Raw genomic sequence first — 16,828 nt, 5'->3', positions numbered from 1 at the left:
TTTCCCAGTAGTGTTTGTAACTGTCTCTACCCCTCATCAGTTTTCTCTCTCCACAGTCCCAGAATGCAGAGGAGTCAACCCGGAAGCTGCTGGAGGTCAGCGACAGAATTAGGCTGCTGGAGCAAGAAGTGACACGCTACAGAGAAGAGTCTGGGAAGTCCCAGGCCGAGGTAGAAAGGCTCATGGGTATCCTTCGTGAGGCAGAGACAGAGAGAGCCAACAAGGAGAAGAAGATCACAGAGTTGGAGCGGTGAGAGGTCACAACCAGACACAGCAGAGTATCTACACCACTCGTTTCACGTAACCCCTACCCTATAGCATTAGAGCCTCAAATCCAGTAACCGATTAGCTCCCCAACAGACAACGTGGAAGAAACTGTGGATGTGTCCTTGAGTATGGCACTTTACACTAAATAATTCAGGGTAATCCTTGATCATTAATGACATTGCTTTCCAAAGGTGTCTCAGGGGGGAAAGCCAAATTCATAACACACATTTGTATTAAAAAAACGTACACAGTGGGGAGAACAAATATTTGATACACTGCCGATTTTGCAGGTTTTCCCACTTACAAAGCATGTAGAAGTCTGTAATTGTTATTATAGGAACTCTTCAACTGTGAGTGACGGAATCTAAAACAAAAATCCAGAAAATCACATTGTATGATTTTTAAGTAATTAATTTGCATTAGTTACTTGAGGAATTATAAGATTGGTGCTTTTCTGACAGGATCCCCAACAATGGTGAAAGAAACTAAGACTAACATGAAATAATAAAAATAATATTCATACATTTACATATACACTTCAGAAAAATGAAGGGAACACCAAAGTCGCACATTGGGTCTCATTCATTCATTCATCTTCTTCTGCTTCATCCGGGGCCGGGTCGCGGGGGCAGCAGTCTAAGCAGAGATGCCCAGACTTCCCTCTCCCCAGACACTTCCTCCAGCTCTTCCCGGGGGACACTGAGGCGTTCCCAGGCCAGCCGGGAGACATAGTCCCTCCAGTGTGTCCTAGGTCTTCCCCGGGGTCTCCTCCCGGTGGTATGGGACCGGAACGCCTTCCTGGGAAGGCGTTCCGGAGGCATCTGAAACAGATGCCCAAGCCACCTCAGCTGACTCAGCTGACCCCTCCCGGGTGACCGAGCTTCTCACCCTATCTCTAAGGGATCGCCCAGCCACCCTGCGGAGAAAGCTCATTTCGGCCGCCTGTATCCGGGATCTTGTCCTTTCGGTCATGACCCAAAGCTCATGACCATAGGTGAGAGTAGGAACGTAGATTGACCGGTAAATCGAGAGCTTCGCCTTGCGGCTCATCTCTTTCTTCACCACAACAGACCGATACATCGACCGCGTTACTGCAGAAGCTGCACCGATCCGTCTGTCAATCTCCCGTTCCATCCTTCCCTCACTCGTGAATAAGACTCCTAGATACTTAAACTCCTCCACTTGAGGCAAGCACTCTCCACCAACCTGAAGTGGGCAAGCCACCTTTATCCGACTGAGGACCATGGCCTCGGATTTGGAGGTACTGATTCTCATCCCCACCACTTCACACTCGGCTGCAAACTGTCCCAGCGCATGCTGAAGGTCCTGGTTTGAAGGGGCCAACAAGACAACATCATCCGCAAAGAGCACAGACGAAATCGTGTGGTCCCCAAACCTGACACCCTCCGGCCCCTGGCTGCGCCTAGAAATTCTGTCCATAAAAATTATGAACAGAACCGGCGACAAAGGGCAGCCCTGCCGGAGTCCAACATGCACTGGGAACAAGTCTGACTTACTGCCGGCAATGCGGACCAAGCTCCTGCTTCGGTCATATAGGGACCTGACAGCCCTTAGCAAAGGACCCAGGACCCCATATTCCCGAAGCACTCTCCACAGGATGCCGCGAGGGACACAGTCGAATGCCTTCTCCAAATCCACAAAACACATGTGGATTGGTTGGGCAAACTCCCATGAACCCTCCAACACCCCGTAGAGGGTATAGAGCTGGTCCAGTATTCCACGGCCCGGACGAAAACCACACTGATCCTCCTGAATCCGAGGTTCTACCATCGGCCGTATTCTCCTCTCCAGAACCCTGGCATAGACTTTCCCGGGGAGGCTGAGAAGTGTGATCCCCCTATAGTTGGAACACACCCTCCGGTCCCCCTTCTTAATAAGAGGGACCACCACCCCGGTCTGCCATCCCAAAGGCACTGTCCCCGACCGCCACGCGATGTTGCACAGGCGTGTCAACCAAGACAGCCCCACAACATCCAGAGACTTGAGGTACTCAGGGCGGATCTCATCCACACCCGGTGCTTTGCCACCGAGGAGTTTCTTGACCACCTCAGTGACTTCAGCCCGGGTGATGGATGAGTCCACCTCTGAGCCCTCATCCTCTGCTTCCTCAATGGAAGATGTGACGGCGGGATAGAGGAGATCCTCAAAGTACTCCTTCCACCGCCCGACGACATCCCCAGTTGAGGTCAACAGCTGCCCACCTCTACTGTAAACAGCGTTGGTAGGGCACTGTTTCCCTCTCCTGAGGCGCCGGACGGTTTGCCAGAATCTCTTCGAGGCCAGCCGATAGTCCTTCTCCATGGCCTCACCGAACTCCTCCCAGGCCCGAGTTTTTGCCACCACAACCACCCGGGCTGCAGTCCGCTTGGCCTGTCGGTACCCGTCAGCCGCCTCAGGAGTCCCACAAGCCAACCAGGCCTGATAGGACTCCTTCTTCAGCTTGACGGCATCCCTTATTTTCTGTGTCCACCACCGGGTTCGGGGATTACCGCCTCGACAGGCACCGGAGACCTTACGGCCACAGCTCCGAGCGGCCGCTTCGACAATGGCGGTGGAGAACATGGTCCACTCGGACTCAATATCTCCAGCCTCCCTCGGGATCCAGTCAAAGCCCTGCCGGAGGTGGGAGTTAAAGATCTCTCTGACAGGAGACTCGGCCAGACGTTCCCAGCAGACCCTTACAGTACGCTTGGGCCTGCCGAGTCTGTCCAGCTTCCTCCCCCGCCATCGGATCCAACTCACCACCAGGTGGTGATCAGTTGACAGCTCCGCCCCTCTCTTCACCCGAGTGTCCAAGACATACGGCTGCAGGTCAGATGAAACGACAACAAAGTCGATCATCGACCTGCGGCCTAGGGTGTCCTGGTGCCATGTGCACTGATGGACACCCTTAGGCTTGAACATGGTGTTCGTTATGGACAAACTGTGACTAGCACAGAAGTCCAATAACTGAACACCGCTCGGGTTCAGATCAGGGGGGCCGTTCCTCCCAATCACACCCGTCCAGGTGTCACTGTCGTTGCCCACGTGGGCGTTGAAGTCCACCAGCAGAACGATAGAGTCCCCAGTCGGAGCACTTTCCAGCACCCCTCCCAGAGACTCCAAGAAGGTCGGGTACTCTGCACTGCCGTTCGGCCCGTAGGCACAAACAACAGTGAGAGACCTATCCCTGACCCGTAGGCGCAGGGAAACGACCCTATCGTTCACCGGGGGAAACTCAAACACATGGCGGCAGAGCTGGGGAGCTATAAGCAAACCCACACCAGCCTGCCGCCTCTCACCATGGGCAACTCCAGAGTGGTGAGGGATCGGGTTGTCTAGGCCCTCGCCTTCGACTGCCGCCCGATCCTCTCTGCACCGACCCCTTATGGTCCCTCCAGTGGGTGGTGAGCCCACAGGAATGCGGCCCCACGTTGCTCGTTCGGGGTGAGCCCGGCCGGGCCCCATGGGGAAAGGCCTGGCCACCAGGCGCTCGCATACGAGCCCCAACCCCGGGCCTGGCTCCAGGGTGGGGCCCCGGCTGCGCCATACCGAGCGACGTCACGAAACTCAAGGAAATGTTCATCATTAAGGGGTGTTTTGAATTGGGTCTCGATTAAGGAAATGAAAATCTGTACTGTACTTTGTGTAATTTGTTGAGAACAAAATGACGTAACAACGGTCACTGGAAACCAAAATCACCAACTGATTGAGGGTTGGATTCAAACTCACACCGAAAATCAAAGTAAACAATTGAAATCACAGGCTGTTCCAACTTGCGTGAATTTCATCACAGCAAGTCATAATGTGACTCAGTAGTGTACAGGTGCTGGTCATAAAATTTGAATATCATCAACAAGTTGATTTATTTCAGTAATTCCATTCCATTATATTCATTCATTACACACAGACTGATATATTTCAAATGTTTATTTATTTTAATTGTGATGATTATAATTGACAACTAATGAAAATCCCAAATTCAGTATCTCAGAAGATTTGAATATTACTTAAGACCAATACAAAAAAATTATTTTTAGAAATGTGGGCCAACTGAAAATATGAACATGAAAAGTATGAGCATGTACAGCACTCAATACTTAGTTGGGGCTCCTTTTGCCTGAATTACTGCAGCAATGCGGCGAGGCATGGAATCGATCAGTCTGTGGCACTGCTCAGGTTTTATGAGAGCCCAGGTTGCTCTGATAGTGGCCTTCAGCTCTTCTGCATTGTTGGGTCTGGCATATCGCATCTTCCTCTTCACAATACCCCATAGATTTTCTATAGGGTTAAGGTCAGGCAAGTTTGCTGGCCAATTAAGAACAGGGATACTGGTAGCATTGGCACTATGTGCAGGTGCCAAGTCATGTTGGAAAATAAAATCTGCATCTCCATAAATTGGTCAGCAGCAGGAAGAATGAACTGCTCTAAAACTTCCTGGTAGAAGGCTGCGTTGACCTTGGACCTCAGAAAACACAGAAAGCACCCCAAACCCTCACTGACTGTGGAAACTTTACACTGGACTTCAAGCAACGTGGATTCTGTGCCTCTCCTCTCTTCCTCCAGACTCTGGGACCTTGATTTCCAAAGGAAATGCAAAATTCACTTTCATCAGAGAACATAAATCAGCAGCAGTCCAGTCCATTTTGTCTTTAGCCCAGGCGAGACGCTTCTGACGCTGTGTCTTGTTCAAGAGTGGCTTGACACAAGGAATGCAACAGCTGAAACCCATGTCTTGCATACGTCTGTGCGTGGTGGTTCTTGAAGCACTGACTCCAGCTGCAGTCCACTCTTTGTGAATCTCCCCCACATTTTTGAATGGGTTTTGTTTCACAATCCTCTCCAGGGTGCGGTTATCCCTATTGCTTGTACACTTTTTTCTACCAAATATTTTCTTCCCTTCGCATCTCTACTAATGTGCTTGGACACAGAGCTCTGTGAACAGCCAGCCTCTTTAGCTATGACCTTTTTGTGTCTTACCCTCTTTGTGCAAGATGTCAATGGTCATCTTTGTGACTGCTGTCAAGTCAGCAGTCTTCCCCATGATTGTGTTGCCTACAGAACTAGACTGAGAGACCATTTAAAGGGCTTTGCAGGTGTTTTGGGTTAATTAGCTGATTAGAGTGTAGCACCAGGTGTCTTCAATATTGAACCTTTTCACAATATTCAAATTTTCTGAGATACTGAATTTGGGGTTTTCATTAGTTGTCAGTTATAATCATCAAAATGTAAAAGAAAAAACACTTGAAATATATCAGTCTGTGTGGAATGAATGTATACATTATACATTCAGCAGTCAGGGTACCGTTGTCTAACACATGGAAGTCTGTGCGACCCCCCAAGTATGTGCCTCCCCAGACCATCACTGTCCCACCGCCAAACTAGTCATGCTGGATAATGCTGCAGGCCACATATTGTTCACCACGGCGTCTCCAGACTCTTTCATTTCTGTCACGTGTGCTCAGTGTGAACCTGCTCTCATCTGTGAAGAGAACGGGGAGCCAATGGCGGACATGCCAATTCTGGAGTTCTCTGGTGAATGCCAATCGAACTGCATGGTGCTGGGCTGTGAGCACAGTTCCCACTTGAGGACGCTGGGCCCTCATGCCACCTTCATGGAGTCTGTTTCTGACAGTTTAGTCAGAAACGTGCACACCAGTAACTCGCTGGAGGTAACTTTCTAGGGCTCTGGCAGTGCTCCTATTGTTCATCCTTGCACAAAGGAGCAGATACCGGTCATGCTGCTGGGCTGATGCCCTCCTACGACCCTGTCCAGTTCTCCTCATGTAACGGCCCGTCTCCTGGTATTTCCTCCATGCTCTTGAGACTGTCCTGGGAGACAAAGCAAACCTTCTTACGATGGCACGTATGGATGTGTCATCCTGGAGGAGCTGGACTACCTGTGCCACCTGAATGGACTGCAGGTAACAAAAACTAGAGAAGAATCAGTCAGGAAGGACAAGGAGAGAGCAATGGTCTATGGCCACCACCTGCAAAACCATTCCCTTTTTGGGGGTTGTCTTGCTGTTGCCTCTCCAGTGCACATGTTTTCACTTTCATTTGCACCAAAACAGGTGACACAATGACTTAGGCTGCATAATTGGACAGATTGATATCCCTGAAGTTTAATTTACTTGGTGTTATACTGTGATGATTGTGTTCCCTTAATTATTTTGAGCAGTGTATATACTATCGTTCAAATTTTAGTTTTCACTTAGAAATGTCCATTCAAATTACACTGAAATGTTCAGAAATGTGTCGACATTGTTAAATTAGTACTGTAGCTGGAAATGGCTGATTTTTTAATGAAATATCTACATAGGCATGCAGAGACCCATTATCAGCAACCAGCATTCCTATGTTCCAATGGCATGTTGTGTTTGCTAATCCAAGTTTATAATATTTAAAGGCTTATTGATCATTAGTAAACCCCTTTGCGATTGTTACCTCCCCTGATACATTTTCTGTTTAATTACAGAAGCAATAAAACTGTCATTCTTTAGATGAGTTCAGTATCATCAGCATCATTGTTTGTGGGTTTGATTACAGGCTCAAAATTTCCAGAAACAAATAACTTCGTCATGAATCTTGTCTATTTATTTGTGTTCTGAGAAATGAAGGCTATTCCATGCGAGAAATTGCAAAAAAACTGAAGATCTCATACAACGCTGTGTACTAGTTCCTTCACAGAATAGTGCAAAATGGCTCTAAACAGAATAGAAAGAGGAGCGACCAGCCCTGCTGCCCAACTGAGCTAGAGGATGTTAGTGTCTAGTTTGAGAAAGAGACTCCCCACAGGTCCTTAACTGGCAGCTTTATTAAATAGTACCCACAAAATCACAACATCAACAGTGAAGAGGCGACTCCAGGATGCTGGCCTTCTAAAAAATTAAGATGGGCAAAAGAACACAGACACTGAACTTTTGGTAAAGAGTGTTATGGACAGACAAATCTCAGTTTGAGGTGTTCGCAGTGCTTAATTTGTGCCTGACCCAGACGGATCCAGATCCAGATCTGGGACTTGGCGACTCTTATCCGGTACCAATTGGGACATGCACATAATTTGACAGATAAGGTTTTCTGTCTGAATAAATATAAAACATGGGAGTTTGACCAAAAAAGTAGTCAAAAATTACTCACAGCTCTGCCTGTTGCCTAGTCATGTATTCACGTAGGCGGCAACAGGGCCATCAAAAGGACACGTGTTTACCAGCTGTGGCGGAATATTGATATTTATCTAACGTTAGAAATAATGTCTAAAAGACCAACGGGTCAGTCGACACCTAAACAGCCCAAAAAGGAGAGCTCTGTGGCTGTTATGTGGAGTGTTTTTGACCATTAAACAGAAAGGTAAGAATACTCATTTTCCAGATACTCTGTGGTAGTGTTGATGACTATGATCTAATAATGTTGATGTTATGGTGTAGTTAGCTAGGCCAAACTATGGATTGGGTGCAATGCTTGAATTGTTATAAGATATGTTTAATTGTCAGTGTAATTCCCATAAGTTAATAATGGCACCGACCAGCACAGACCAGTTTTGGCAGTGATGACAGTTATGGATGTGTTATGGCACTGTGTTCATTATATTTATATTTTCTACGTATTTATCAGCACATGCGTGAGGCTTTTCCTGGGTTATTTCAACACCATGATCCTGTTACAGTTTGTTTGATCCGGCAACTCGTTCCTTCCTAAAACTTACAGGATCTGCATTCACTTTGTAATCATGGGACCTCTAAATTTACAAATTAAGCACTGGGTATTCGGATAACAAAGAACATTTGTGAGACGGAGACCAAATACAGAAGCAGTCAGCTGATATTTTGTCTATAATGGAGTGACCGAATCTCAACCCTGTTGTGGGAGCAGCTTGACTGTTTTGTACGTAAAAAGTGCCCATCAAGCCATTCCAACTTGTGAGAGGTACAGTGGATATAAAAAGTCTACACAACCCTGTTAAAATGCCAATGCCAAGAACTTTTTCCACCTTTAATGTGACCCATAACGTTGAACAATTCAATTGAAAACAAACTGAAATCTTTGAGAAAAAAATCTTGAGCACATCTTGACGTAGCAATATTTGCCCACTCTTCTTTGCAAAAGCGCTCTAAATCTGTCAGAATGCAAGGACATCACATGTGCACAGCCCTCTTCAGATCACCCCACAGATGTTCAATTGGATTCAGGTCTGGGTTCTGGCTGGGCCATTCCAAATGTTAATCTTCTTCTGGTGAAGCCATGCTTTTGTGGATTTGGATGTGTGCTTTGGATCGTTGTCGTGCTAAAAGGTGAACTTCATCTTCAGCTTTCTAATGGACGCCTAAAGGTTTTGTGCCAAAATTGCCTGGTATTTGGAACTGTTCATAATTTCCTCCACCCTAAGGCCCCGGTTCCAGCTAAAGAAAAACAGCCCCAAAGCATGATGCTGCCACCACCATGCTTCACTGTGGGTATGGTGTTCTTTGGATGATGTTCAGTTTTGTTTTTGTGCCAAACATACCTTTTGGAATTATGGCCAAAAAGTTCAACCTTTGTTTCATCAGACCATAACACATTTTCCCATATGCTTTTGGGGGACTTGATGTTTGTTTTTGCAAACTTCAGCTGGGCATTGATGTTTTTCTTTGTAAGAAAGGCCTTCCGTCTTTTCACCCTACCCCATTCATATGAAGAATACGGGAGATTGTTGTCACATGTAGCACACAGTCAGTACTTGCCAGAAATTCTTGCAGTTCCTTTAATGTTGCTGCTTGGAAGCCTTCCTGACCAGTGATGTCCAGTTCTAGGTAATGTCTCTGTTGTGCCATATTTTCACCACTTGATGATGACTGTCTTCACTGTGTTCCATGGTATATCTAATGATTTGGAAATGTTGTACCTTTCTCCTGACTGATATCTTTCAACAATGAGATCCCTCTGATGCTTTGGAAGCTCTCTGCAGACCATGGCTTTTGCTCTGAGATGCAACTAAGGAAATGTCAGGAATATCCTACTAGAACAGCTGAAGTTTATTTGTTATTAATTAGTCACTTTAAATGTTGGCAGGTGTGTAATTACTTCTATTTAACATGAGTTTGAATGGGATTGGTTAATTCTGAACACAGCCACCTCCCCAGTTATAAGAGTGTGTGCACACTTATGCAACCAGGTTATTGTAAGATTTTATTTTTCCCCCTTGAAGATTTCAGTTTGTTTTTCAATTGAATTGTTCTCGTTATGGGTCACAGAAAAGGTGGAAAAAGTTCTGACATGATGTATTACGTATAATGTATGTTACAAGTGGGATGTATAGAAGTATACAAGTGGGATGTATAGATGTGCAATACAGTGGGGAGAACAAGTATTTGATACACTGCAGATTTTCTGTATAATAGGTACATTTCAACAGTGAGAGACGGAATCTAAAACAAAAATACAGAAAATCACATTGTATGATTTTTAAATAATTACTTACATAAGTATTTTATAAGTATTTGATCACCTACCAACCAGTAAGAATTCCGGCTCTCACAGACCTGTTAGTTTTTCTTTAAGAAGCCCTCCTGTTCTCCACTCATTACCTGTATTAACTGCACCTGTTTGAACTCGTTACCTGTATAAAAGACACCTGTCCACACACTCAATCAAACAGACTCCAACCTCTCCACAATGGCCAAGACCAGAGAGCTGTGTAAGGACATCAGGGCTAAAATTGTAGACCTGCACAAGGCTGGTATGGGCTACCGGACAATAGGCAAGCAGCTTGGTGAGAAGGCAACAACTGTTGGCGCAATTATTAGAAAATGGAAGAAGTTCAAGATGACGGTCAATCTCCCTCGGTCTGGGGCTCCATGCAAGATCTCACCTCATGGGGCATCAATGATCATGAGGAAGGTGAGGGATCAGCCCAGAACTACACGGCAGGACCTGGTCAATAATCTGAAGAAAGCTGGGACCAAAGTCTCAAAGAAAACCATTAGTAACACACTACGCTGTCATGGATTAAAATCCTGCAGCGCACGCAAGGCCCACCTGCTCAAGCCAGCGCATGTCCAGGCCCATCTGAAGTTTTCCAATGACCATCTGGATGATCCAGAGGAAGAATGGGAGAAGTTCATGTGGTGTGATGAGACAAAAATAGAGCTTTTTGGTCTAAACTCCACTCGCCGTGTTTGGAGGAAAAAGAAGGATGAGTACAACCCCAAGAAAACCATCTCAACACCATATTGAGGAGAGGATGGATGGGGCCATGTATCGCGAGATCTTGGCCAACAACTTCCTTCCCTCAGTAAGAGCATTGAAGATGGGTCGTGGCTAGGGTCTTCCAGCATGACAACGACCCAAAACACACAGCCAGGGCAACTAAGGTCTCCAGACCTGAACCCAATAGAAAATCTTTGGAGGGAGCTGAAAGTCTGTATTGCCCAGCGACAGCCCCGAAACTTGAAGGATCTGGAGAAGGTCTGTATGGAGGAGTGGGCCAAAATCCCTGCTGCAGTGTGTGCAAAACTGGTCAAGAACTACAGGAAACGTATGATCTTTGTAATTGTGAACAAATGTTCTGTAACAAATATTAAGTTCTGCTTTTCTGATGTATCAAATACTTATATCATGCAATAAAATTCTAATTAATTACTTAAAAATCATACAATGTGATTTTCTGGATTTATGTTTTAGATTCCGTCACTCACAGTTGAAGAGTACCTATGATAAAAATGATGAGAAAACCTGCAAAATTGGAAGTGTATCAAATACTTGTTCCCAAGGTAGATGTGTACATGAAGCAGCTGAAAATAGTAGTACAAGTAGTACAAGGGGAGTAGTGCAACAAGTTCCCTGAAAGACAGTACTAAGCGGTGGGCAGGTGGGTATGGTTAGTGTTGGGTACAGAGTTCAGCAGGGTTACAGTACTGTAGCTGGGAAGAAACTGATCATTGTGTGTAGTAAGAACATTAATAATTTGAAAAATTACTTTTACAATTAGATAACAATGTTTAGAACTTATTAAACTACTTCAAAGAGTTCTCATCAAAAAATCCTCCACATGCAGCAATGACAACTTTTCAGATCCTTGGCATTCTAGCTGTCAGTTTGTCCACATACTCAGGTGAAATTTCACCCCACGCTTCCTTTAGCACTTGCCATATATATGACTGGCTTGTCAGGCAATAGTTTTTCTGTTTCAAAAGTGGCTTTTTCTGCGGTTGTTCCCATAAGGCCTGCACCCCTGAGTCTTTTCTTTACTATTGTACATGAGGACATGTGAGGCGTCTATTTCTTTAACAGAACAACAAAAGCTTGAATATAGTTGTGAAGCTATATCTGCAACCTGGTCGACTTAAATTAAGTTTGTAGCCTTTTACAATTCATTATTAGCTGTAGGTTAATCAGTCACTGAAGCAGTTAATTATGTCACAATATCAATAGACTAACTCCATGTACCCTCACAAAATGTCAAAATATGTCTCCAATCCATAACCAGTAGTAACCTTGAAGGTTATCTTCAAATTAAAATATTCTAATGAAATATTCCTTCCCGAAAAATATTGTTTGCCTAACTGTATTGACAGTGTCCATATTTGTGTCCGCCTTCGCAAAGAGGAGTAAAAATGTCATTGTTGAGTATCAATGTTGTCATTGTTTTAGCTGATAAACATAACTTTTTAGAAAAATCAAACCTTTACTGAGGTTAAGATTCGAAGATTGAAGTATTTCTTAATCAAAAAGGTTTCAATGGGGTTTCAGTCAAGGGACTGGTATGACCATTGTAAATGCTTGATTCTGTGGTCAGTGAGATTTATTGTGTGTACCTGGAGAAATTCTCTCAATCATGTCTTGCTGGGAGATCTAACAATGAACCAGTTTTAGCCTCTTAGCAGAAGCATCTAGATGTGGCACTAAATTCTCCTGGTAGAGTCTGACAGCACCTAAAGTTGCCATTTATCCTAACCAGAAGGGAGTTGTTTTTCTTCATGTTCATTCCTAACCCACCTCTGTTGTTTGTGGCTAAAAGCCACAACTCATCTGATCATAGAACCCAGTTCCAATCGAAGTTCCAAAGATGTTTAGCCAACTTTAGGTGCTGTCATTCATGTGTTGTTGAAAGTAAAGTCTGTCCAATTGCAAAACCTCAAAATACCTTGTTAGCATGGAGGTGGTGTCTAATATTGTACAACCACATTTCCAAAAACATTGGGACAGTGTAAAATGGAAATAATAACAGAATGCAAAGATGTGCAAATCATTTAAACCCTATATTCAACAGAAAATAGTACAAAGACAACATATCAAATGTTGAAACTGAGAAATTTTATTGTTTCTTAAAAAATAAATGCCCACTTTGAATTTGATGACAGCAACATGTTACAAAAATGCTGGGACAGAGGAACTAAAAGACTGGAAAAGTTGTGTAATGCTAAAAAAAACTAAATCTGGTGGAATATCTCAGAACAAATTAGATCAATTGGCAACAGGTCAGTAATGTTGGGTATAAAAAGATAATTCCAGAGAGGATGGGTCTGTCAAACATGAGGATGGGGAGGGGTTCACCACTCTTTGAAAGACGTTTCACAAAGTAAAATCATTGTGGGATCTTATTGTCTTTGGTAAGCAATATCGTTAAAAGATTTAGAGAATCCGGAGGCCGAAAACCAATATTGGATGAATGTGATCTTAGGTCCATCAGTGCATTAAAAACAGACACGATTCTTTTGTGGACATTAGGGTTGCACGATATTGGAAATAACTGACATTGGGATAATTTGTTTTTCTGCAATATATATTGTGATGTGAAAAAATACAGGAAGTCTTCAGAAAGAGCTTTGGTTATGAACCTGACTGTATGTATCCTTCATTCTTCCCCAGCCCCATCCTCTACAATTAAAATGTATGAAACTCATGAACATTTTTATATTTCAGAACAGGTTGCTAGGTAATAATATGTAACAGTAATAGTATAGCAACAGTCGTAAAATAGAATGCGCAATTGGGGCATAACTTACCAACTGCAAAATGCAGTCTGTGGCCAAAGCACTGCAATCTGGTCCACTTGTTCAGGTGCAGCCTTCACCATGTCCGTGGCATTGTCTGTTGTAATACAGACTTGACAACTCTCATCTAGGCCCCAATCAGCTTAAGCTTCTCTCATCCCTATTGCGATGTTCTCACTTGTATGATCCTCTGGGAAAATGCAGTTTGCAAACAGCGACTTTTCAGGTGGAAGTCCTCATTAATAAAGTGTACGGTCAGACTTATGTAGGGCTCCGTTGTCCAGCTGGACCACAAGTCTGTTGTTGCTGTATAATATTCCACTTGTGACAGCTCTTTTTCAACTTGTGCCTTGAATTTCTGGTACAGCTCTGGGATGGCAACTTGAGAAAAATAGTTGCGTGATGGCATTACATACCGCTTGTATAGCGACCGGATAATGTTTTTAAATCCCTCCTTGGTAACCATCAGAGGTGGGGGACTCGAGTCACATGACTTGACTCGAGTCACAATTTTTAGGACTTGTGACTTGCTTGATTAAAGTATGAAAATGACTTGACTTGACTTTGACTTGAGAACAAGTTACTTGAGACTTGACTTGAAGTGGAAGACTCGACAATGACTTGAACTTATAATAAACAAACAGCAATACAATTATTTTATATGTTGTGACATCAGCACCACTAATCAGCATATGTGCCTTTAACGCTGCACAATTCAAACCGCGCCAAACATGGCAGACAGTAACGTTAGTCGAGCTCCACAAATAGTATCGTTTGGATACAAGGACTTTGAACTGGACCGTGTGAATAAAAAAATATTTGCCAGATGCTAAATATGCAAAAACGTCAAATTTCATTCGTCATTTTAAGAACCACAAGGAAAGGTAAGAAAGTAATCTCTTTATATTCAGTTTCACTAAGATCTATAACGATTAAGTTACTAATGTAATTAATTAATCTTTGGTTTGTCATAATTTGGCCTTGGTTGCATATTATGTTTGTTTTTTTCTTGTTAGTAATGTGACCATTATCATTACTGAATACGTCTGGTAAATAGATGTAAGGGAATTTGACTATAACAGTGGCATAGCCTGAATTTTAATGTTGATGGGCATCTTAAAATGAGCGGGCATGTATATTATTACACGTAGGCCATAATGTCTGTATTAAATGTGCGCATTTTCAAGTGTTTGTGGACTGCGCGTGAAAACTAAAAAGCATTGTGCTTACACCATAACAGTTAACTTTACTGCATGAAAGGCTAACATGGAGGCGCCGATGTGATTACTAGCACCTAAACATTTCGAAGAGTTTTATTTTTTTACTCATACAGACAAGAATAATTACAGCTTAATTACATGTTAGGCAGTTTTTCAGTCACAATAATTAGTTTATACGGTTGTTATTATTAGCCCTTATTACATGGATTGTCTGAATTCCAGTGCAGAATGCGTGTTATTTCTTGATAACAGACCGTTGCCAAGAAAAACAGCGCGTTGCTATGGACGCAGCAGCATTCTAACCAAAGACGGAACGGTATTTGATTTTGAAATCGAGCTTCGCACCGAGCGCACGTCAGAAACAGAGGACAGTGTGTGTGTGTGTGTGTTCATCTCTTTAGTACTGTGACTTGACTTGACTTGAAACTTATAAGGACTCGACTTGACTTGCTTAGGGTGAACCCTTGACTTGACTTGCTTGATTTATCTGAACTGTGACTTGAGACTTAACTCGAGACTTGATGGTTAAGACTTGAGACTTGCTTGGACTTGACCATGTGTGACTTGTCCCCATCTCTGGTAACCATGATTGATACCATATATTTGGCGACGTGAAATGTTATTGACATCTGTGATTTCTCTCTGGTGTTTGGAACCTTTCTCTAATGGTGTAATACTGGCAAATGCATTGCTTTGGATGGCATTGAGATGCTTTGCACTCGTCATACGAAGATTTGTGGTGCCACCTTAAAGGATTGAACAAATTAGTCGTGTTGTGGCAACAATTGCAAGGCACTCTCAACAAAGTACCTGTTTTTGGTCAACATCATCCTGTCTGTAGCCAAAATATTTCCATGTAATTGACGATGCATTTTTCTCTATTTCGGTCTTTTTTGCCTGTTCCTTGCTCATCATTTTGTCACGTGCAAGCAGAGCCTGCATGTCAACTAAGTGCAGCAACAAACCTTGTTTAAAATAATAATAATAATAAACTGTGTATCCAATAACCCATGAATCTGAGTAAATTACCGTATATCTGACAGATACACACACCTAAAGGATTATTAAGAACACCATACTAATACTGTGTTTGACCCCCTTTCGCCTTCAGAACTGCCTTAATTCTACAGGGCATTGATTGAACAAGGTGCTGAAAGAATTCTTTAGAAATGTTGGCCCATATTGATAGGATAGCATCTTGCAGTTGATGGAGATTTGTGGGATGCACATCCAGGGCACGAAGCTCCCGTTCCACCACATCCCAAAGATGCTCTATTGGGTTGAGATCTGGTGACTGTGGGGGCCATTTCAGTACAGTGATCTCACTGTCCTGTTCAAGAAACCAATTTGAAATGATTCGAGCTTTGTGACATGGTGCATTATCCTGCTGGAAGTAGCCATCAGAGGATGGGTACATGGTGGTCATAAAGGGATGGACATGGTCAGAAACAATGCTCAGGTAGGCCGTGGCATTTAAACGATGCCCAATTGGCACTAAGGGGCCTAAAGTGTGCCAAGAAAACATCCCCCACACCATTACACCACCACCGCCAGCCTGCACAGTGGTAACAAGGCATGATGGATCCATGTTCTCATTCTGTTTACACCAAATTCTGACTCTACCATCTGAATGTTTAAACAGAAATCGAGACTCTTCAGACCAGGCAACATTCTTCCAGTCTTAAACTGTCCAATTTTGGTGAGCTCGTGCAAATTGTAGCCTCTTTTTCCTATTTGTAGTGGAGATGAGTGGTACCCGGTGGGGTCTTCTGCTGTTGTAGCCCATCCGCCTCAAGGTTGTGCGTGTTGTGGCTTCACAAATGCTTTGCTGCATACCTCGGTTGTAACGAGTGGTTATTTCAGTCAAAGTTGCTCTTCTATCAGCTTGAATCAGTCGGCCCATTCTCCTCTGACCTCTAGCATCAACAAGGCATTTTTGCCCACAGGACAGCCGCATACTGGATGTTTTTCCCTTTTCACACCATTCTTTGTAAACTCTAGAAATGGTAGTGCGTGAAAATCCCAGTAACTGAGCAGATTGTGAAATACTCATACCGGCCCGTCTGGCACCAACAACCATGCCACGCTCAAAATTGCTTAAATCACCTTTCTTTCCCATTCTGACATTCAGTTTGGAGTTCAGGAGATTGTCTTGACCAGGACCACACCCCTAAATGCATTGAAGCAACTGCCATGTGATTGGTTGATTAGATAATTGCATTAATGAGAAATTGAACAGGTGTTCCTAATTATCCTTTAGGTGAGTGTATAATGCTGGTTTTCCATTTGAAAAAAATATGTATTGTAGACTGATATATGTTTACCTTACTAAATCGCACGTTCTGCGATTTGACAATTGCAGATGCGTAC

General features: G+C 43.7%; 1 protein-coding gene across 2 annotated transcripts in view; it reads left to right on the top strand.

Moving 5' to 3' along the window:
• The window catches only part of LOC105013995 (ERC protein 2), a 274,188-nt gene that overhangs the window by 95,799 nt on the left and 161,561 nt on the right, over positions 1-16,828 (top strand). For both annotated transcript variants that reach the window (XM_020051575.2, XM_020051576.2), the window contains one exon: positions 57-250. In XM_020051575.2, coding sequence (XP_019907134.1) covers positions 57-250 — 194 coding nt within the window. The remainder of the gene's footprint in view (positions 1-56; positions 251-16,828) is intronic.

This window comes from Esox lucius, chromosome 12, assembly GCF_011004845.1.
Source record: "Esox lucius isolate fEsoLuc1 chromosome 12, fEsoLuc1.pri, whole genome shotgun sequence".
NCBI classification, from domain to species: Eukaryota; Metazoa; Chordata; class Actinopteri; order Esociformes; family Esocidae; genus Esox; species Esox lucius.
This window is presented reverse-complemented; position numbering and strand designations above follow the sequence as displayed.